The following is a 22990-nucleotide window of genomic DNA, read 5'->3' as shown; positions in this document are numbered from 1 at the left end:
AGAGACAGATGGCACAAAAGGCACCCTTGGGTTTGCCAAGTCCTACCTATTTCCCCAGCAAGCAGCCGAGCACCCTTTTGGATTCTCTGCTCGGCAGCTTGGGCTTGCGTCTCAGGTGGCATCAGCTGGCAGCGCTGGGCTGCCTCCCCGGTATCAGCAGTGGCGTTTGAAATACCCCAGCTGAATGTCTGGCCCAAAATGTGTTAAAAGCATTTCCTCAAATAGAAAGTTGGTTTTAATTATTCACAATCCTTCATAATTAGTGGCCCTCAGAACACTAACTGTGGGAGAGGGAAGGGTTATGCCCTAAAAATACAATATGACTGCTGCTGCGTGAAGGACTGCTGAGTTTTTGGTGAGGTATTACATTTTCTTTAGAAAGAGTAGCCCTTTTGACATGGTTTGAAGAATGTGTTTTTTTTGACAGGGGAAGCACTTTGAATGAGAAATATACTCTTAGCTTAAACAACAAAACTCTGCATGCACGTACAGACTAGATCTTCATAATGCGGTCAGGCTTTGACAGTGTATTGCAGCATTATTGCTATTTATAATCAACAATTACTAACACTATAATCAAGTAAACTTAGTGGTAGCAATTACAGCAACATAAATAGCAATCCAGATGACTAAAGGCATTGCTGTCAATGTGGATGGCAACTATAGCATTAGAAAAAAATTTCCAGGGAAGATATTGGAAGCTGATACGTGAGCTTGGGTCTGCTAGTCTTTTATATACCATTTTTAAGATACTTCCTGAAATGAAGCTTCGGAAAGGTACACTGCCTCTTTAAAATTAGTCTAGGAACTACAGGTAGTTCACATTATTTTTAAATAATAAATCTCTATATATATCTATATTAAAATATATATGTATACATAAGTTGGCTAGCCTACCTTATGGAAAGGCTGCAGCTAAACTAAGTCTGAGCTAATATTGTATTACCATGGTCTTCTGTTTTGTAGATAGCCCTTCCTTATTAGATGAGGTTCTGTTCTTGCTCCACAGAAGGTGCCTGTGTATATAACTCCTTTGTATTGCTTTCTGCAGAGTCCCTTATATATTTCTTACTACTAATGCTGTGTAGAAAATGAAATCCAGAGATTTTACTACTGATAATTACCATATAATGGCCATTAGCAAAATAAAGATTTAGATGTTTGGGAAACAGATTATTTATATTGTGTATGGTTTATTGCCTGATAACTTGTTTGGTGACTGGATATTCTTCTCCTTCTCCTGGTCCTTTTCTGCTTTTTCCAGCTATGGTGTTTACTCCTCACTTTGATTATCTAGCAGGCAATAAAGTATATTGTATGTTTTGAAGCCAAGTGGTGTGCTTCTTAATTATCCATTAAGGGGGATTAAATGTCAGTGGAAGGCCAAAAGGGGCAGTCGCAGCTGCGCCTTAGTCTGGGAAGAGCTTTCCAGCTGCTGTCACCTCTCCAAAGCCGAGCTTTTTGTCAAGGCAGGGCTGAAGCACCCAAGACAAAAATCTAGTGTTTCCTACCGAAGAGGAAGGGGCGTTAGAAAGGGACAACTGCAACCACGGGCAGTCGTATCCCTGCTCCCTCACCATCTCTAAGGGCATGAAGAAACCATACAGGCACAGCTAACTATGTCAAGGCTATTGATTTCACGCAGCACCCTTTTTCACTGCCACCAGAAACCACGGCGGAGGGACGGTGGTGGCCGCAGCAGCAGGTGCCCTCGCTGTCCCCAGCAGCGTGGGGCTCCTTGGCAGCGCCGGTGCCCCAGCAGGGCGGTGCCTTCGCCCTGAGGCAGGAGGCTGCAGGGCTGGTCCCAGGCAGATTGAACCGGCTGCAGCCGTTGGGGCAGGGCGGGGCGGGGCGGTGCCCTGCCCCAACAGCCGAGCTGTGCCTGCCGCGGGGGCCCCGGCTCTTCTTCAGGCACCGCAGTGGAGGGCGAAGCTGCCTGCGGGTTAATTTTGTGATAAACAGACAGCCTTGGCATCAGGGAGACTGCTGAAAACACAGCCTTCGTCAGGCAACGCAGTTTTTTGGTGCTCCCCCTCCCCCCCCCCCGCCCCCAGTTACTCACAGAAGCACAGTTTGAAATGGTGACTCTTGCAGTGAAGCAAAGGTTTCCAAAAAGCAGCAAGGAACCTCATTTTTAAGCCGAATGCAATTTTCGCCTCGATTTTGACCATCTATTTTCATGGGTTTTGTGTGAGCATATGTGCATGTATCACACACATACATACAGAGACATACACACACACAGCAAGACAGCTAAAAAAACCTCAGTCTGTATTCACTACCCACTTAAAATACCCAAATTACTCACTGGAAACTCATGCCACTCTAAACAGAGGCATTTGTGAACATAACAGTCTTTTTTGCAATTCTGCCGTGGTACAGCCTTGTTCAGCCCCTTGGCTAAGCGTGGCTCTGCTATCATGTGCTGCAAAGCATGTTGCCCACGTGGGGTGGGTGCGTGAGGGCTGTTTCCAACCCACATCAGCTGAGGAAAAAAATAAAAGGAAAGTTTCTGCCCTGAGATGTCTTGCTGTTGGGTGGTGGGTGCAGGGGACGCGCAAAGGCTTTTGGCGTGTTCAAGCTCTGCGTTTTGTGCAGCCCCACTCTGTCCGCCCAGAAAGCACAAAGTCATCCAAAATGGAGCTCTCTGCATTGGCCATGCGAGCCGACCAAAGACAAGGGTCCCTGCGAGGCCCCTTATTTTCTTCCCGCCCATCACGCAGCCCAAATCGCTCCGTGAGCCAGCAGCAAGGAGGAGCGAGCTGCCGCCTCCACCGTCACCAAGACACCTGGCTATATTTGAATGATCAATGGTCTGGGTAGGTAGGTGGAGGTGAAAAAGAGCCCGAAACATGGCCCCACCATCACATGTGCAAGCTGGGGGACATGGTTTACATTTGCATCCTGCAGCAGATCTGCGCAAATGCATATGGCCAAGGTGAGATGGGACAGCACTGGATGGAGGAAACAGCAAAAGGGCAGGAGACAATGAGACTGAGGTTTTTAACACCCACTCTTGCATTAACTTCAGTTCTGAGCAAATATTGCCTGTGACTTGGATAGGAGTTGCAAATCCTTGGCCAATTTTTCTCCACTTAAAATCAAGGCAATATATTGCTACTTGCTACTTTTTGGGGAAGGCAGCTGACATTTAACTTCTTAAACATTTTTTCTTGTACTTTGACAAGGAAAAATACTTGATCATTTCAAAGGTGTGCATAGACAGAAGAACCGAGTGTGTTTGATCTGAGTGGGAGAGACTTCAAAATGAAAGAAAGAGGACATGGTTTCCAACAAGGAGACAAATCCCTGGTTTGGCAGAAGAAGGACACACAGCACTTCAATGTCACACAGGTTTATGTGTCTGCCACAGCTGCTAGCGACTAGGCAGAGGTCAAACCTCCCTCAAGCCTTCCTGCATGCACCCTCTCTGCTCACCTCCTGTTCTCCTCTCACAAAAAACACGGTCTTTCCCTGAAACCATAGCACACCCAGTCACTGTATTTTAATTTGATGTTATTTCTCTTCCTCTAAAAGCAGTAAGTATTTGGAATAGGGTTACAGCGGGGGGGGAGCACATCTTCATTTTGTTTGGTTGTAATCAAAGTGCTCAGAAAGTCAAAAATCCTTTTCTGCTCATTTTCAAGCTGTAGTTTACTAGTTTAAAAGCAGGAATATATTATTACTGTCTGGACAGTACAACCCTTCAGTTTGGTTCTCTACCATCAGTTTGCCTTCTGCTAGGAAACAAATCTTTTTTTCCAATTAATAAAGGTGTATAGAAGGTTACTCAATTTGTTTGGAAGTCAACAGAGAAGATGAATACGAGCATCGCATTCAGGAAATGCCTGGCTTCATCTTACTGTATCTGCTCTGTTGTGGGAGGAAAACAAGAATGAAAACTGGCTTGCATTTCACAGCAGTGGAACTTAAGCATCTGAAATAATGGTCATAAATCCTCAATTGCATGCGCCAGGATCTGGCCTTATTTGCACTTGCCACCAACAAATGTTCGTCGTGGGCGGACAGCAGCAAAGCCCGGGCTCTGAGTGCCGGCAGGGCTTTCATGCGGGAGCCAGCACCTGCCTGTGTCCCGGGTCCCGCAGTGGCAGGTCCCATCCCGAGCCCTGCAAGGACCCAGCGCCAGGAAAAGTGTCTCGCGCAGGATCAGCGACCATTCCATGCTGGTGGAAAGTGTCGCAGGACCGATCCCCATCAGCTCACCCCAAAGTGGCAGAAATCCAGCTTGCTTTAAAGCTGGCATAGTGGACTGGATGAAAAGGTGCCATACATCTGCGTGGCTTGTGTGTTGGGCGTGCAGTAGACCTCTTTGGGGTGCTGAAGCCAGCACTGCCAGGAGGGAGTGTGATTTTGTGTCTCAGCTGTTACCTCTTCATATACCGCTAAGGCACGGGGGACCACCAGCTCCACCTTCATGGTTTAGCAAGTGCCACTGCACCCAGGAGGCTTTGGGCACGAGAACAGCGCACAATAACTATACCAAATTCAGCAACTCGTGAGTGCTGGAGTAAAACCTGAATTAGAAAGTATCCTGCATTATCTGTATGTGTATATATTATGTAGTTTTCCTTCTTAAAATGCTATGGTATGGCATATTTATGACTGATGGTACTCCTTCTTTTTTTTCCATAGCCCAGATTGGATCTGAGACATGCTTTTGGCCAGTGTAAGTTAGATGTAAGAAAAGAAGGGCTGCTGCAGATACTCAGGGAGGCTAATGACTCAAGTGTCAGCAATGCTCAGAAAAGTAAAAAATCTCAGCCAAAATGCTCCACCTTTTCCTGTTTTTAATTTCTCCTTAGCAAAATGAAAATAGATTTTGCCACTAAAATATCTCACTCTGAATTTTTTTTTTGATTTTTTTATACTATAAATGGTTGCTCTCTGGTGTGCCTTTCTCCTGATGGCACATCATGAGACGTAATAGCGGAAAAATTTCCATTTTTATTTCTGAAAGCATTGAGGGCAGCTGTTCCTTATCGCAGAGCCAAACTGCCTTGTGACTTCCCAAAGATGAGAAGTTTCTTTCTCACCAGCACAAAAAAGACGAGAAGAGATGATGAGAAGTTTTAGTCAGTCTGATTTTGCCCACATTGGCACATTTGCCCACAGTTTGAACTGTGGCAGCAAACAAAGGGTTTCTCTGCAGTAAAATTAAATACAAGGGACATTTAGGAAAGAAAATTTGCCAGGAAACCTTCAGAAATTCCCTTTTATTCAGATATAATTGGGGAAGGGGAAATCAAGTACAAATATTCTAAGTACCAGCAATCCTTTTGGAGGGGAAATCTCTACTTTTACAAGCTATAATCAAGACCCTGAGACTAGATCTTATTTGTTCATCTGATCACCACATCCTAGAGAGGATTTTCTGCTGCAAAATCTGTTCTAGGCTACGTCAGGGATATATTTTTTTCCTGTTAAGACTTAAAAACACATTCATGTGTGAATGGTATGATACTTGTATCCTCCACATACGGATGAATTTCCTCCTGCATCTCTTGAGAGTTCTTCAGGGCAGTTTTCTAAACACAGGGGGAAGAGGAAAAGGGATTTCCTCTCTGACGGTGTGGCGTAATGGAGGAAGGAAGACGGTTCTCACCGAAGAGAAAGAGAATAATGGAAATGCAAGTTTTCTTTCCTTTTGGAAGTGCTCATCCAGAGACCGTAACATAGCCAACAAGACGAAAAGAAGGGAGATCCCAGGAGATCCTTTATGCCCAGGAAGGCAGGAGAAGTCCCTGTAATATATCAGCTTCAGCCCATTTTAACAAGTGCCAGCACCTTCCCAAGTGGAAAGAGAGAATTCAGGCAGCGTTTCTGGTTTTTTTGTCAAGGAAAAGTGGGCAAACCCCACAAAGCAGATTTACCATGCTTTCTCCAGCATCTGCATGATGATGATTTTGGTTTTGGTAGGGGCAGGCTTAGACATGAGTGTGGGCTAAACCATGCTGACAGAACAGGAAGAGAAAGCAAAAACTACAGCAACAAATCCTATCTACAGGTGAAACATCTCTGCTTTAAAGGCTATCAATCAGCTGGCAATGAGACCCCATCTCCCATAAAGGGAGAAGCAAAACAGCTATCCTGAAGCCCAGTGAGTGGGGACACGTCTGTTTTATGGGGGACTTTGGCTAAGCTTACTGAAAAAACAAACACTGGCATTTCTGAAAGCACTTGCAAGCCTGTTTTTTGGCAGTCCCTGAGCACCTGTGAGGCGCAGAGCCGCTCTGTTCTGCTTCCCGGGGCACAGGCAGTTAATCCAGACCTGTACCCTCCTCCCTACACACCCTTTTATCCTTTTCTGTGCAGCAGCAGCTGCAGAAAGAGGAAGCAAAGCAGGTGCCCACCAGCTGGGCCTGCGGCAAGAGAACATCCCCCAGACGTGACCTTCCCGTGCCGACTATACCTAATTACGCTTGTGCTACAGGACGGCAAAGCAACCAAAGTTTTAGTGCTGGTGCCCCGGTTTGTGGCTGCTGGCGCAGGCGCTGCTGGCTCACGCTGTGCGAATGGGCGCAAGAAGCGGGTCTCGGATGTTGGGCCTGCGTTGCCTTAGGAAAGAGGCTTTTCTCTGAGCGTCTCCAGCAGTTATGAGCAGCAGGGGTGTATGCAGCTCTGCAAATGTACTTTGCTTTTGCTACTTTCAGTTTCTAAGTGTGATTTAACTATGGTGGATTTTCAGGACATTTAATGAAGAGGCACGTTACGCACAGAGGCAAATCACCCCTGTTCTACATTGTCTGTATCCTGCACATACATCTTGTTTCTAATGCCCATCTTTAAAAAAACCCTCTTTCATTTACAGGACTGATACATATTTTAAAAAAGTCAAAATATTTAAGAACATCGTAGCTATTCAATGTTTTGAATTCTTATCTGTGTCTTTCAGACTTTTGACTCTTCATAGGATAATCACTGATAGCACAAGGTTCACAGCATGAGAGAACAAACCTTGCCATCAGGGTTCTGATTATGTCTTTTTTTTCCATATTGCAGAGGAAAAGAAGGAAGAAGGAGACATAAGCTGGGTTACTTGGTTTTGAAATTGTAGTCCTCTGTTTTTGAGCCATTACTAAAGACAAACATTTAATTCCTTCTCTGCAAAGTGGCAGTTGTGAAGAATTACCACTAAAGATTTAAACGACCAGTTTTCCAAAGACCCTGCATGGGTGCTGAGTGTGTCCCGTGTGGTACAGGAGCACCGCTCTGGGATTTCCAGCCTAACAAAGCAGGTGGAAGAGCCCAGACAGAGGGGTACCAGGAGGACTGGAGGAAAAGAGAGGTGTCAGAGTCCCTTGAAAGTGGATTATCCCAAAATAAGATTTCCAAGAAAGCTGTAGTCTGGGAAGCAAAGCACTGAGAGGTCCACCACAGTCTGTCAGTCTGTCAGTCTGTTCCAAGGAATAATAATACAGTCTCAGCTGCTACAGGCAGATCTTAGTTAATGTGAGGGTGGGGTTTTTTTAAGAGGCTGTCAAAGAAATTTTGACTGTTCAGAGCAGAGTCTTAATTACCAGTGCTTTTAATAATTGCTCTTCTCTGGAGTTGGGAAAAACAGAGCTTTTTTCTTTGTATTTTCCCTAGAGTCGAGCATGTTCTTTGGTAGGGAGTTTCAAACCAGCCATGCTCCCGCCCGTACATGCACACACGCGTGCACACACACACACACACACACACACACGGCAATGTGAAGGGTTAGATCCTGTGTATTGCTGCCCTGGCTCTGGCAGTAATATTGTCCATCTCAATCCTGGTCGGGGGGTGACACTCATGTTTTGAGGACGTGCTCCATCCTTTTCTATATCTACTTGTTTAGAGCCCCCAGATGACTTCATACCTTCCCTACATATGTGGTGATGGATGTGAGCATGTCAGGAGCTTAACAGCTAGGCTTGCTGCCTCCATTTCTCCCAGAGTAACCGCAAATGGCTGGTACCCAGTTTCCTCCTACGGATGTATTGTGGGCCGGGGCGGGTTGGGTTTTCACCTGATCTGCTGGTGCTTCATGCTCCAAATGGGAGATCAAAGCACTGAACGCCTTTCCTGGGAGAAGACCAGGGTCAGTGAGAAAACATTTGGTGCCGGCCATTCCTTCAGAGGACACAAGTCCTATTTTTTCTTACTTCTCACTTTCCTGATGTTAATAATTTATAGCACTAAAATTAAGACATAAAGGTGAAATTTGAGCTGCTGTAGATACAGAGCAACTTCATTGAAGTGTGTTTATTTTCATGGGTTAATATCAGGAGAACTGAAAGGATAGCTTAGTCTGTTAGATACAGAATTAAATGTGAACTGAAAAGCTTTAGAAGTCCTAATGGTGTGCATTTCTCTTTTTTGGTGGTTGGTACATTATTAAGTACTGCAGCTGGCAGTGTGCTGTCTAACAAAACATTGAAAAAAATCTGCAGATACTTTTTTGAAAAGGGTTTTGAGTGTGGGTTTCTCAGTATGGTTTTCAGGGTGGCTTTGATAGAGTAATAAATAAATAGCAGTCACCACAGCAGGTTAGCCTTGTTTAAGGAAACACCAAACCAGCGTGCATGTAACACAAATATTGTCATTTAAAACATATTCCCAATCTGCTGGGGCTGATGACTTAGGACCCACCATAGCAGCATGGATAGAGATTTTGGTAGCAGTTGAGCCACAGCCTCAGCCCTCAGGCCAGTCCACAGCCCAGACACCAAATTTCACCCATTGGCTGCTGAATCACCTCCCAGTTCGTCCCACAGGAGGGCTGCAGCAGGTGGCTGTGCCTGGGATGGCGCTGGCAGGCACAGGAGTCCAGGATCCCGCTGGCGCCGGGAGCGCATGGCCTGTCCATCAACCGAGCAGCCCAATCTGAGGAACAGCAAGGGCCTGACCATGCCTTGCCAGCAAAACTATGGCATTAATCGTATAGCTGAAAGTGTCCTTCCAGCCAGGCCACTCCAAGAACCGGTCAGAAAAATACAAATGGGAATGTGTCTGTGCGAATCATGGTGATTCCTCCAGCCAGCTTCAATGGAACGATCAGGTTATCTATAATAGGTTTAATTTAAACAGAGTATTTCCACCAGATGCATTGTTATTTAGAAATATTGTCTGTTTTAGCTCCTTCCAATGAGTTGTTTGATTTGGCAGATAGTTGAGCCGTCAGCTGCTCAGTAGCTTCTTAGTTTGACCTTTCTGACCTGAAATATTTGTCTGGGTATTTTAGTAAACAAGCGATCTCCCATTATTTAGTTTCTATCTTTATTCAAGAAGAAAAATCCAGCCAAAATGCTGGAATTCCCTTGAGTAATTTCTTGCTGTAGGGTCTGCTTACCCTTGTGTAATGTATTCATTTTATTCCCAAAGGGGTTTCAGTGAACTGACCAGGTTCCTTGCTGCAGTTTATGCCAGCTTCTCAGCAATACTGGTAACAATTCTTCTGACAAGGTGGCAATAGCAGACCCAGCATGCATGGGCCATGCTTCCTGCCAGCGCAGGAGCACCCCGGTGTCGCCCCAAGCACCGGGAAGCAGCCGCGGGGTGCTGCGCCCGTTGTGGGGCTAGTTTCGGCCAGGCCACACCACTGCTGATGGCTGGACCCGTGGCCCCCTGGTAAAACTGCTCCTCAGCTAAATTCCTAGCACTAGCTGTTTGTTTAAAATTTTGTGTGTTGATTAAATCAGATGCCGCCTTTCTCAAACCGTGTTGTGTTTGCCATCATCTGCCCCAGGGGTGGCTGCCTTTGATCTGTGATTCGTAAAGCGGGCAGAGATGCACCACTGTCAATCTGTAGTTCATAAATCACCTTGTGAGGAGGTCTGGAGCCCCCTGCATGAAAGAAGAGCTATACAAATGCAGGCTTTTGTCAACAGCCCTGTATTTATCGCCTGTAGAGTTCATTGTCCTTCAATGTGCTACTCATTGCTTCATTAGCCATTGGGTCTTTACAACAGATAAATACTGATAATAGTAATAGCGGATTTAATTTAAAAGCTATTACCACATGGCAGTAAGGCTGTGCCCAGTCAGCAGTCAGAGGAGATTTAGTTTTCACAATGTTTTCTGATTCCTTTTGTCTCTGGGAGGGATGCTTTCCCTGCAGTGCATTAAATGAACTTTCATTCAGTGGAATTTTTCAGCATGAGCTTGAGTGTTGCCTGGCCTCAGATTTTGGGTTATATGTATCATCTCTGCAAATCTCTAGATTGCTTGTAAAGTTGTGTGAAAATCAATAACAATCTATCTTTTTAAAATCAAGTCCTTTAAAGATAATAGAAAATCTTCATATGTATTTTTGTATAATACAATTATTCTTGCATGTTACAGAAAAAAGTAACATACTGATAACATGCTGACTTTTAAGGAAAATTTTACACTTGCTTAGAAAGGTCTGGATTATTGGTATACTTGATTCATCCTTTGGAGGCTGGAGTATAGCTGATTCATCATTACAGCTTTAGCCAGGTATTTAATGTGGTTTTTTTTTTTTTTTTTCTTTTTTTTTCCAGCTGGCTGGATGTCTAGTTCCTGTTGATTTTAATGGGAATTAGGCATGCTTATCCCTCTGACATTTTTGAAAAAAATCTCAACTTTAGCATTTTCCTTAAATAAAGAAGTAGAGCCCAGACATGCAAATGCTCACAGTCAGCCGCTGACTGACTGTCACCAACCTTGCTGTTCAGCCCTGCTGGCCCCAGCAATCGCAGAGCACAGCTAATCATCCCTTTGCAGGATTCGTGCCTGGCCTTTGACGGGCTCCATGTTTAATCAGCCGAGGCCGGTGGGGACCAGCTCACAAACACAGCAAGCTCACACAATGTCAGTTAGTATGTCACCCACTTCTGACGTGCTCTCCTTTTCTTTTTCTTCTAAAAGCACTGAGGCTGGGTAAAGCAGTTCTGGAAAAGCACCAGTGACAAAAGTGATTTAAGCATTAAACTTGAAGAGCGAGAGAGAAAGAGGGACGCTTAGGGGGGATGAAGACACCAAAAATTCCTGTGGGAGGGGAGGGAAGAGGAGAGGGGAGGAGAGGGGAGGACAGTCACTGGAGGGAGTCTGGTAATCTGCATGAAGGTTTATTCTTCAAAGGCCAAGACTCCAGAGCTGCAAAGGGTTTGAATTACTACCGTTTTGGTGTGTTGCCACCTCTCAGGCCAGGTCCTGCCCCAACCTTGTATTTCTGTTTCACAGGTGATGGTAAGGTGTTGCTGTCGGTGTTGGCAACATTCATCATCCTGCATGGTAGGACTAATCTCCTGGTCGTGCCACTTATTGGAAGAACATGAAAAATAATGTTGGGTTTTGAAGGAGTGCTTTTGCCCAGCTCCCTATCATCTGATGCACTCAACTGCACATTTTTCTGTCAAAAAGGTTCTGTGAAAACTTGAGTGGAAAATTGTTCATTTGTTTTATAGAGCTACACCAATGCAATTTGTGTGGGCTGAGGAACCACACCGTCCACATGGAGCCAAGAATTTATTTATGGTCCAATAAAGTTTTAACAGCCTAATCAAAATAAAAAAAAAATGAGGTTTTATTAATCCAGTTACCATATTATTAAAATTTGTAATCCAAATGATCTAATTTCCAGTAAATCATTTATGCAGACTTTATTGTATCTTTTTCCCCTTTTTCCAGTGTTATTTTACCCTTTCCACGTGGTGGTATGGCACATGCTTAGCATCCCAGTTCCTTTGCTGGGAGATGGACACTGATGGTCGGGTTTGTTCCTCCTTGGTCTAGGGTCTATTGGAGGGTATTTTTACACATTTTAAACAGTCTGAGCAGTCTTTCTTTTTTTTTAAAAAAAAATTTGTCTGCAGGTTTAGTTACACAATGTTCACTTACATGGTAAATGTCTAACAAAACCATGGTATCATTTCTTAGGGTAAAAACTATATGATTGCACAGAGCACATTTGACTTTGAGGCATGCTTTCCATTTGTTTTTGTTTTTCCTACCCAGCTGCTGAAGGCGAACACCAGCGTCCCTCCCAAGGCTTGCCGGGGGGGTCGCGGTGCCTGGGCTCCACTGCCGTGGCTCCGCTGAACAGCAACGTTTCCCAGGAGAGTGGGAGGAGGCCCACCTCCCGCTTGCGTTAGCGCGCTCAGCAAACTTTTATCAAATAGCATCGGTTTAAACTGCTACAAGTTCAGCTAGAAGCTGAATATATCTCAGGTCTCTCCTGTGCTGTTTTAGCTACTGGTGAGCTGATAAACCAGCACTGCCAATTCTGCTGTAAACCTGTTTATTCCCCCCTCATCTATATTCCTCAGGCTTGTTCTTAGGCAGTGTTGTGATCCAGCCTTAACCACTACCCAAACACAAAAAGACTTTTGGCTGGCTGCTAAGGGCATAATTTAGCTGCTGCGTTTGATGGTAATGCAAATAATTACCAGCAGACCTATGGGGGAGCTGTGCTCTTAAAAGCCACTTCAGCATCAGTGGGGCCTCTTCCAAGTAAAGCACGCATGGTGTAAGCCTGGCATAAACACCCCAAGCTCTTACACTGAACTGTGGTTTCATGGGTTTTTAGAAACTACAGTCAAATTTAAGGGTAATGCTTCTAAGAGCAACATTAAACACCAGATGTGTAGATACTGTGTTTAGAGATCTGCAATACCACAGTGACTAGCAAGTGCAGCTGCTAATGAGAAATTCACCTCTCAAAAGTAAAATCTCTACGTTGGAATAAGTTTAAACAAGACAAAAAAAAAAAAAGAAAAAAAGAAAACCAAATGTGCTCTATGTGAACATGCAGGTAATGAAAGATTGGCCAAGTTCAAAAGCAGCCTTCTTGACTGGTGTTGCCCGTAGTCTTTCCTCGCCTGCCTGTGTCTTCAAGCAGCAGCCAGCTGCGGTGCTGTGGTGGACAGTTGTTCTGCATTGCTTCTCTTTTTGGTATAAGCCACAATGTTCGGAGGAGGTGGTGAGGGGAAGCTGCTTGGCATTGCAATAGGAATGTGTTACCACATGTGATGCTTGGGTGATTCTGACTTTTCACCATAGTTAAGATATCTCCCAGTACCAGCTCAGCCCCCTTGCTGTGCTAAATCCCAGCGACATGGTTTTGCTCCAGCTGTGGGGGGCAGGTACAAAAGGTTTGGAGGGAAGAGGAGGTGGCAGGACAGGCAGTCCTGAGGTGTGAAGAAAAAGGCGTAAGGAAAAGATTAAATAAATCATTTAATTGATTTTAAATAGTTAACACGCTACTGAAAATATCCCTCAATTGCTGGCATGGGAGTGTGATATTGAGCACATACCAGACTAGACTAAAATCAGTATAGAATCATGATTTAAGGTAGAAAAATGCAACTCAAACTATGTCTTTCAGTTAATTCTACCAAGCTAGCAAATTCAGAGGTTCTCACAACTCTTTGAAGGCCCAGTCCTGCTGTAGATCCTCTGCCTCCTGCAGACCAGATAAGCACAAATGTTTTTCAAGTTGTAGATACTCCTGCAAGTACACCCTTATAATGGTTTCAGTCACTCGTTTCCATGCAGTTTACGTTCATTAAGCACTGTTTCAAGCTAAACCACAATAAGGCAGTTAAATCTATTTAGTACCAAACAAATATAAACAAGTCCCAGACTGATGTCTACGCTAGTGAAACCATTTGTAGGTTATTGTAGGCAGGTCCAAAATGCTGTCTAAACTAATCTCACCTAAACCCAAGGGAACACAGCCAAGCATCAAGGTGCGATAGTCTCATTGTATTTCCTCAACTATGCATTGCATTAAACTGGTACAATTGGTAGTGTTTTGTTACAATTCACCTTACCTTGACTGTGTTGGTTTGGAAGAGTTGTTTAATTTTGGATCAAATCCCCTGATGCCCCCTACCTCCCTTACTGCACATTAGTTTGGTTCACAGAGCAATGCTGGTATGTGTGCATTAATTTGCTTCTGGAATTTAATAATCTGGACGATCTGTGCCAGGCATGCACCAAATGCACGCCAGCCCCTCATGGGGACATCTGGATATGTACTGGGCATCCTTCTTTGGACAGCTTTAAACCATCTGTGTGGTGGTGACCCCTGTTTGGAGGGGATCAGGCTATATCTAGTCCCATATAAACCACCTGAAATCGCAGTATAGTGTCAGAGACTCAGCTGTCTTGATCTACTAGTCTATTGCACCAAATTACTTTCTAATTAATCATCTAAAAAATTAGTCATCTAATGCTGAACTAGTCATTCTACTTTTCCTGTCTGGTTGATGGAGACAAGAGAGATGTCCAGAGGCCCTGACTCGTCTCAGACACCCGTCTCAGGAGGGCCTCAGAGTCTGCTGGAGGTGTTTCTCTCTCCCTTTGATGTGAAGGAGATGAAAGCCTAACTTTTACATGCCTAAGACAGGTGAACAAATCCCAGTTTCTAAGTGCAGAAAGAGCAAGCCAAATCCCACCTCTGACCTTCATGCAATGCTGACTTTGAATTGCACCAAACTGAGGGAAAATTCTGGCCCATCACAAAAAAGTACTTTCTTCTGGCTCCTGCCCAGGGGTGGCACACCTTGGACATGCCACGTTTGGTGTTCAACGGCCAACATGCAAGCTCGGAGCAAGGCTCTGACAGCTTGGGCTGTGTGTGTCAGAAAACATGGGTTTAGCAAGAACAGTGATTTTTATCTCATAGCAGGAAATCACTGCCCACTTCAGGGTCTGTATGAGAAATCCTTAGCTATGGAGACTTTAACGCCAACCATCGCGGCTGCTGGTTGCAGGGTGGACCATGCTGCATGGCCATGCCCCACGGCACAGGTGCTAGGGAGGAGGCCAGCATCACCTATGGCTATGGTTAATTTTTAGCCATAAGTTTGAGTTTCTTTTCCATTTTCTGTCTGTGTGGCATTAGCATGAGTGGGTTCTCAAGCTCAAATAAGGCAATAAATACAAAAGTTTCTGAAATGGCTACTTTTCCTGTAGTCAGCCTATCGCTAGATAGAGGAAATATTATTTCTAGCTGCTTTATGGTTTTGTTATGCTACTTGTGTGGAAAACTTTGTACTAAATCAAATATTTGCCTTTCTGGTGACAGATGAGGAAAGCAGAGCAGGTGATGGAGGCACAATATTTACCAATAAAACTAAGCAGCACTGATGTTTTTTTTAAACACCCTATCAAACAATATCCACAGCCTATGTGGAGGCCTATAATAGGGCTTGCTCCCACAGCATGGTCTGTCCTGAGGCTCAATGACTGATGGTCTCAGACATGTGAGGGGTCTGGCCATGGGTGACAAGACATTACATACAGAAATGCCATGTGCTGCAGCTTCCTCACTGGCCTTAGTCCAAACTGTTGGGAGCACCCTGGGCAGCAACGTGATGCTGCTGTGAGCTTGGAGCTGGGAGCCCAGTCTGACTAAATGTGATCATCCTATAGCCAAGTGATGGCAGATACATCTCATGGGAATGAATTTTGCAGGTCCTGTTATTACCTTCTCATGATCCAGAGTCCTATTTGGACGAGGCCGTGAGTCCTCAAGCCCCCAGTCTTCTTCCAGTCAAATGCACGCCTTGTCCACCCCATGAATCCTAATTTTTTTCTTTCCATAAAACTTAGTTTCAAACCCTCCGTTGTGCAGTACCTCACACACTTCTCCCTGAACTGTAATCATGTCTGTCCCATCTTGGCGGGAGGTTTCGTCTGCAAGACTAGCCCTCAGAAAAGCAACGTCCAGTCTCACAGGCTGATTACCATTTTTCCAGATCTCTCTAAACTCTTACCGGTTGTGATACAGTAACGTGACTCTACTGTGGTTTTGCAAAAACAAAACAGGTTGACCAATGCAGAGCCAAGTCCTACATCACCTGAAGTGTGCATGTGTGTGTGTGTGTGTGTGCATGTGTGTATATGTATATACACTTACACAAACATATATAGGAGAACATTCTGCTAAGATGCATTGTGAATGTTTAAGGAGCTCAGGCCATCCAAACCATCTGCTTTCCTCTTACACTTTCGCACCATGCCACCCTTGAAATGTAACCTCAGAAATTACTGTGCCAGGTCTGCCAGAACTCATTAGATGTCTTTAAAAATAACTACGCCGGGATTTTGCACAGCTGGAGCAAGTGTGTGTGTATGGATATGCTTGCAATAAGTGGAAGAGTTGATGTTTTCAAGCCTTCAAAGGCCACAAGGGATGGCTTTTTTTTCAGTGAAAACTGATTCCCATGTTACTATGTGAAACCAGGAACTGGGCCTTTAAGAAAAGCGGCACAAACAAAAAGACTCATGATTAAATTCAGAGCACTGGCAGTTCCTCTCTGAGACGTTCAGCCAGTGGCTGTTCCCATGGGTGACACTCACCTGGCCTGGTCTTCCCCTTCCAAAAAGCTGTCCTCTAAGTCTAGGCTATGAACAACACAGAAAAACTTGATCAAGAGCAACTTATGCCTTTCCCAAAATAGTTGATATAACTTGCCTTATGGATGTGCTTTTTCTCTTTTTTGGCTGTTGAAGTTTGGCTGATTCATTGACCGTCAGATGTTTAGCTGTTAGATGAGTAATGTGGGAAGAAGCAAGTCCTATCCCTCCTATCCAACATCACTTGGAGGAAGGCAAGGCCCTCTCCTCTGTGAAAGGGAACCGGGGATCTCCCTAGGTGTCACATATGTCATAGGACATCAGGAACGGTCAGAAACTGAGCACGGTTAAAGTCTTAGGAAGAGGTTAAATACCGGCACTACAGTCAGTTTTGATAGCCGGTTTTCATTTTACAGGGAAGAAGCATAAGTAACCCAGAGGAAATATTATAAAGAGCATATAATTCTCAGTATCAGAAACCTCAAGCTTTCAGAAGTATCTGATACTGGAATCATAAGCTGGAGCTGTATAAAAGACAAAAAAAAAAAAAAAAAAAAGTGCAGGCTACTTTACTTTGTAGATTTTATAACATTCAATTTTCCCAGCCCTGGCTGTCAGGATTACAGACCTACAAGTGTTACTGTTGCACTAGAAGGGAAGACTGAGATTCCCATGGAAACTTCAAGTCCATATGTCCTCAGTGTATCTCATAGGAGAACAAGCAGTATGGATTTCTGTTAATATCTCCTCTATGGTGCCCTAAAAATCAACTGGCTTATAAACCAAGTTAACTTTTTAAAAGTTGGGCAAATCTTTAAAATTTGCTTCCTTTAGTTGTCACTTTGTTGTTCTCACAAGTGGCTGCACAGGAAATAAGAGATAAAGCCATATTGCCTCTTTTCTGTCATTGATCTGAGTCCTTCATGTTCTGCAAGAACAGAATCTAACCATGGCTTTCAGCTGACTTCCCTGGTGCCACCATCCCTTCTTCCTCACCCTCCCTTGCCTTCCACCACTGCTTTTGCCTTTGCATGCTGGCTGCTATGGCCACGGCCGTGGAGCAGCACTGAGCTGAGACGGGAGCAGGGATCAGAGGTCTCTGCACACTTTCATCTCTGCCACTGCCTTTTTATGCAGGTGCAGCGCCCAGCTCAGCAAGCCTCGCAGAGCGCATCTGTGTGTGCTCTTAAGGCACCACATTACTCTGGCTCCCTAGTGAGATGGCTGGCAGCTACCGTAATGGAAATTTTTTCCCCTCCATTGTTTTTTCTGAACTGTTAGCTTTTAACCATAAACATTTTACAAAGAGAAAAGGACATCTTAAATCATCTATTCTCATCTCATGTATAACCTATCTATCCCTCACTGCCACTCTAAGCCCATTACTTTTTGTCCTCTCTGCTACAGGTATGGAGAACTGATTATCTCCCCTTTCATCTCTTCTATTGTCATACCTTGTCACAGAGCTTTGTATATTAAACTAACTGCTAGTTTCAATCTTTCTTCTACGGTCCCGCTTTTCTAGATGTAGGGTCATTTTTACTGGGCTCTTTGGATTCTCTCCCACTGAGCCACAACTGAATTACTGTTCACCAAATTCAGCTGAGGCCGTAACAGCTCTGAGCAGAACAGAAAAATGACAAGCATCTTTTAGGCTGTCGCCTTCTTGCTCCAGCCTGATGCGATGCATTTCTCAACAACAGCACAAGATGACTCGGTCTACTTGTGATTCAATCTAATTCTCAAGCAATGCAGAGACACCTTTCCATTTGCACCTTCTGGATTTTAGGGTGTATCTGTCTTCTATGGCATGCCCAGTTTTCTCTCTTTCTCTGCATCCTCTGTTACAGCTACAGATTTTCAAATGGTGGCACTTGCTCCTGAAATCCATCCTCTCCAGAGCTCTGAGCTGGCTTTGTTTTATGCATCTCCTCCTACTGACTTGGAATGCATAGAAAAAATTTCTGTGGCTGTATATGTATGTGAACAGATAAATACACATAGGCATAGGTTCAAGTTAAATAATTTCTTAACAGCTTCCAAGTATTTATTTTATACTGATGTTTTGGTTTAGATGCATTGCTCCAAAAGCAGTTTTTGCTGTGGTCTGCATTCTTTATTCACTACTTGCTGCTTCTTTTTCTTACCTCTGCACTATAGGTAAGAAAGGTGCCAAAATGGCAAATGGAAATAGGTTTTAGGATTATAGCACTCGGAGACACTATAGGTTTGCAAGTTGAAAATCTGCATTTGACATTTCTTACCATAGCACTCAAATATCTACCAAGCTCAATCTTAAAAGCGGTTAGGGTTTTTCCTTTATTCACCTTTACACTAAAGTGAAAACAATCTTTTGTTTTTGTTTGCATAGGCAATTTCTTTACAGATCCTTTCCGTTTATTCATGTGTTATCAAAAGTGTTACTTTAGTTATTTTAGAGAAAGACATGCTAGTAAATCGAAAGCAAATGGAATCTGATACACATGCAATGTTGTAAGAGTCTGAGATGCTTTAATCAGTGTGTCAGAAGCTGCGCTTCACAGAATGCAGTTAGCTGGGCTTACTAATGAGAAGCACATCTGGGTTGGCAGAGTTTGCTACATGAACAGCCTATGAGCACCTGAAAGGCTCCAGCAGTAAGATTTGAGGGAGCTACTTTGGACAAGGGCTAAGAGTTGCGGGACAAAATCTAAGCCAGCCTTCCTGGGACTCATGAGCATATGCACAAGGTCCCAGGAGAAGTGGTGAATACACCAGCACTTAAGCTACTTTAGATTAGAATATGGAGAAATATATTAAGGAGAAATTCTGTAGTAACAGGAAGAGGGACAGCACCTTTTAGTAAGCCTTTTACATTGCACAGCTCTCAGAGTACTCTGTGAGTTTGGATTTCCTAACTGAGAAGCCCAGGAATGACCAATAGCATCTTACCATCTGCATGATACGGTGGTGGTATCTTTAAAGCAGTAGTCTTCTGCCCGCACCTCTCCCACTGTTGTTGTTTGTTTATTTGGGGTGACCTGATTATATGTTAGAGTGGCAGGAAAGTCACTCTGGTATGATCAGACCACAGGAGATACGCCCAGGTACTGTAAAATAGGTAGATTGTTAACGTTGTAGTGAAAAAATGCTTTTCACTGCAGTAGGTAGGCTGCCATTATACCACCCGAAGGCCACTGTTGTTGCAATAGGTGCAAAGAGGCCAGAGTGATCGCTCTGAGAGCGCTGGTGGAAGTGGAGCTCAGGTCCCTGCTACGCCACCCCACCTCGTGCCACTGAGGAGGCCATTCTGCCTGCCCTCAGCTTTACTCACCAGCAAGCCCGAGGTTAGCACCGAGAGGCTATTTCTCTCGAAACGTTCAGCTACTGAAAGCCACAGACACACCAAGGGCTTTCAAAAGTGATCAGTTCCTCTTTGCCACTGAGGGAACTTAGGCACCTAGTGATGTTCAGACTCTGATGAGATACTATTTGTGCCTATAGGTACAGCTTTAAAATCCAATTTCATAAAACCGATCTTCCCTTACACTTCCTTCTGGCAAAGCTACTCTTTTATTGGGTTCCTTTTCAGATACGCGAGATCGCTATGTTAAAGGAGGGAATGCTAAAGGCATGCTTCTAACTGCATGCACATATTTGCTTCATTAAAAAAGAAAACCTAGCCACAGACTGACTGGTCCGGAAGAGTTATCTGAAGATCCAGAAACTAACTCCCTTGCTGCTTGCTTTTGCAATTCATGAGGATCTCATCAAAGCATAATACATGCCAGATCCCGATAAGAACCATACTTCTTGACATTAAGAAATATTTCAGAAAAAACATGAATATGAAAATACGAAAAATATCAACATGAAAAGCCTTCTAGTACGATGTTTTTTGATCTTTCAGTTTTGACACTGCCCTTTTTTCCCCCCCTGTAAGTAAGTTTGACATTTCTATAGCACTATGGGACTTGAGCTAAGAGTCAGTCTTGCAATGGCCTCCATTTCACTTTTAGTATCATAGTCCCTGGGGAGGAGTGTGGGCAGGGGGATTTTTAAAATGAAGAAACTTATCATCAGATACAACTTCGAGCTTTGGAACTGAAACAAACAAACAAGTGGTCTCATTCCAAGACGACAGGAAGGCTGAACCCAACTTTAGCTGAAACAGTGACCTCCAGCAACAGGACTACGTATAAAACAAGATTCAGGCTTCTTTCACCTGCCGCGGGGTCTGTGTCCTGCTGCAGGATGTCTAGTGAAGTTAAAGGCATTACAGCAGCAAAACTCGGTACTAAAGGCAAGAGGAGGTCCAGCCCATACTTTGGTGAATTGTATTGCCAATTACAACTGTTTCAGGCTCATGTGAAAAACACCCCAGAAACTAGCTTTACACAGAAAAGACACACTCAGCAATTAAAGGCTCCCCCACCTCCTCCCTTTTGCCATGCTCTGCTTTTTCCTTTGAGCCTTGTGATCATCCTCTTTGCTACTGTCTCAGGACCGGACTTTGCTTTGGCGTACCTTACTATGTACAGAGTAGGTTCTTCCATTCAGGTTTCCCAGGCTAGGGCTGCAATCTGAATTAAGAGGAGTTTCAGGCACAGAACAGTTTCTCCTGCACTGATCCAGGTGCACCTGGTTAAGAGGGTGTTATCTTACTGTTGGTAAATAAACGAGCAGCAACCTGTGCAAGAGTTTTTGTGCACTGCTTGTTTGCATTTAGGATTTTTTCCTCCGGGCTTTTTTACACGCATCATGCTATTAATTCACTTGCTGAGCCTGTCAAGAGCCCACATTATCTCCTATGAAATAGCCACGCAAGTATCTGTAGTTAATTTAACTAGCCAGAGGGGGACGGGAGCCACCTTCTCCTCTGTTGTCTTTACGATGACTGGCACAGTGATGACATCTACTTCCTTACTGGTGCTGTAACTAGCTTCATTTCATACTTGGTATGACACTAAAAGCTGTTCATGCTTTGGCACTGTAGTATGCTTTCATTGCAAATGCCAACAGCAGCCTAGTGGTGCACAATTTTTTGTTCATTTTCTTTATTCCTTGATTGCCCATTACTATTTGATTTATATTATTCTGAAGAGCTGATATGAGGGAAATGGTATCATAATGGGCAAAGTAACAGGGCTATGACAGTATCAAGACAGCAACATTATTAAATATAGCTGTAACTATGGTAGGGCAGTACAAGGTAAATCTTGCGCCCTGCTCCAGACCAACTGGCTTTTCTTAAGCTTTTTATCCAAATTATTTAACATTATATGATCCACAGCAATATTACAATACTGTTTGGCTTTCTAACGCTACCCATAAATAGCTATTCCTTCCTACCTACCTACTGGGTGAGGGAGGAAGAATCAGGAATTACATTTCAATTTCATACAGTTTTACCTGCCGAGCTGTTTCTATGCCATTCAAAACCTCACAAACTTCCTAGAAGAGGAACTGTTGTGCTCTGTCCAAGCCAGAAGTATGTGATGCAGCTTTTCTATTCTTGTCAGTAGTTCCAGCTATACAAGGATTACGTTTTAGAAAACCTCACTGTTTTGTAATTGCAGTGAAGGGTTTAGAGGCATCTGTTTCCATGTTTGGGCTCCTTTTATTAAAGCTCTCAGTGTTTCTGGGACATTTTGATTTGTCCTGCATCAAGTCCTACACAGCCTGATTCCCAATATCTGGTAAAAGGTCTGCACACCACATAGCACCTTTACTTACACTTAATGTTTAATATTATGAATTTTCTCTTTTCTACAGAGCTCACGTCGTAAGAGATGTCGGAGAAGCCTAAATCACCTTTTGCTTCTGTGAAACTCCATCTTGCCTGGTTATGCTCAAAGTTAAATGAAATTAAATGTAACGAGTAGATCTTAAAAATCCTTATTCTCTTCACTGTTGTGTTTGAACTTTGTCATTTGTTAATGCAATGCTTGGATGAACCTTCTGGACAATAGCAGAATGAATATCAGGCTTTTTTACACAGCAAAACACACTATAAATAGAAAAGCTAAATGAATGTAGCAGCTAACAACTGAGCCTTAAAATACTGACCAAATAAAACTGCCCTCAAGAAACTGACCCTAAGGTAAAGGTTCTGGAAAGTGTCATCATCCTTCATTTTTCCATAGTCCTGGTTGTCATTCTAAGTCTAACCTGCACCTACCTACTGTGTGATCTTAAAAGAAAAAAAAAAAGTAACTAACTTGAGCAATCAGTAAAGGATTACTTCATTATCTGCAAAGACACAACCTATGAATCACAAGTAAACTTTAGTACTTCTTCACACACAGTTCCTAATTCAAGTCAAAAGCCCTACTCTCCACTTGTTAGTTACTATGCCCAAGTGACACCACTGAGGTGTGAGGTAGCACACTGGCTTTGTACAACAGCAATTCATTCCTAAATACCTCTGCTTTATCAGTCAGTTGGTCACATACAGAAGCTAGCATTACAATAAATAATCTTACAATTCCTGAAAGGTGCAAAAATGCTTCTACTGGAGTTGGGTTGGAAAAGTTGCTCCCTCCTCTCCAGCAAATCTGGAATTTCTCAGCTCTTTGAAATGCCTCTCTCATCAAACGTGTATTCCTGACTGAGCTTCTCTTCCCTTCATTCGCACACATGCCCATGCATTCACACCCACTCTCCAGCCCACTGATTTCATAAGCCTCCTTCCTAT

The 22990-nt window shown here is 43.8% G+C and overlaps 1 protein-coding gene across 2 annotated transcripts in view; it reads left to right on the top strand.

Annotated features, from left to right (window-relative positions):
• The window catches only part of BBX (BBX high mobility group box domain containing), a 183593-nt gene extending 161457 nt beyond the window's left edge, over window positions 1-22136 (top strand). The window contains exon 17 of one of the 2 annotated variants that reach the window (XM_067300811.1): window positions 22069-22136. Coding sequence is in view for 1 of the 2 variants with exons in the window: in XM_067300815.1 (XP_067156916.1) it covers window positions 22069-22102 (34 nt within the window). In the remaining variant the exon portion in view is untranslated. The remainder of the gene's footprint in view (window positions 1-22068) is intronic. The other variant, XM_067300815.1, reaches the window with a different exon arrangement.
• The last annotated feature ends 854 nt before the right edge of the window (window positions 22137-22990 follow it).

Source organism: Apteryx mantelli, chromosome 1 (assembly GCF_036417845.1).
Source record: "Apteryx mantelli isolate bAptMan1 chromosome 1, bAptMan1.hap1, whole genome shotgun sequence".
Lineage (NCBI taxonomy): Eukaryota > Metazoa > Chordata > Aves > Apterygiformes > Apterygidae > Apteryx > Apteryx mantelli.
The sequence above is the reverse complement of the archived record's forward strand: the minus strand, read 5'-3'. Positions and strand labels throughout refer to the sequence as shown.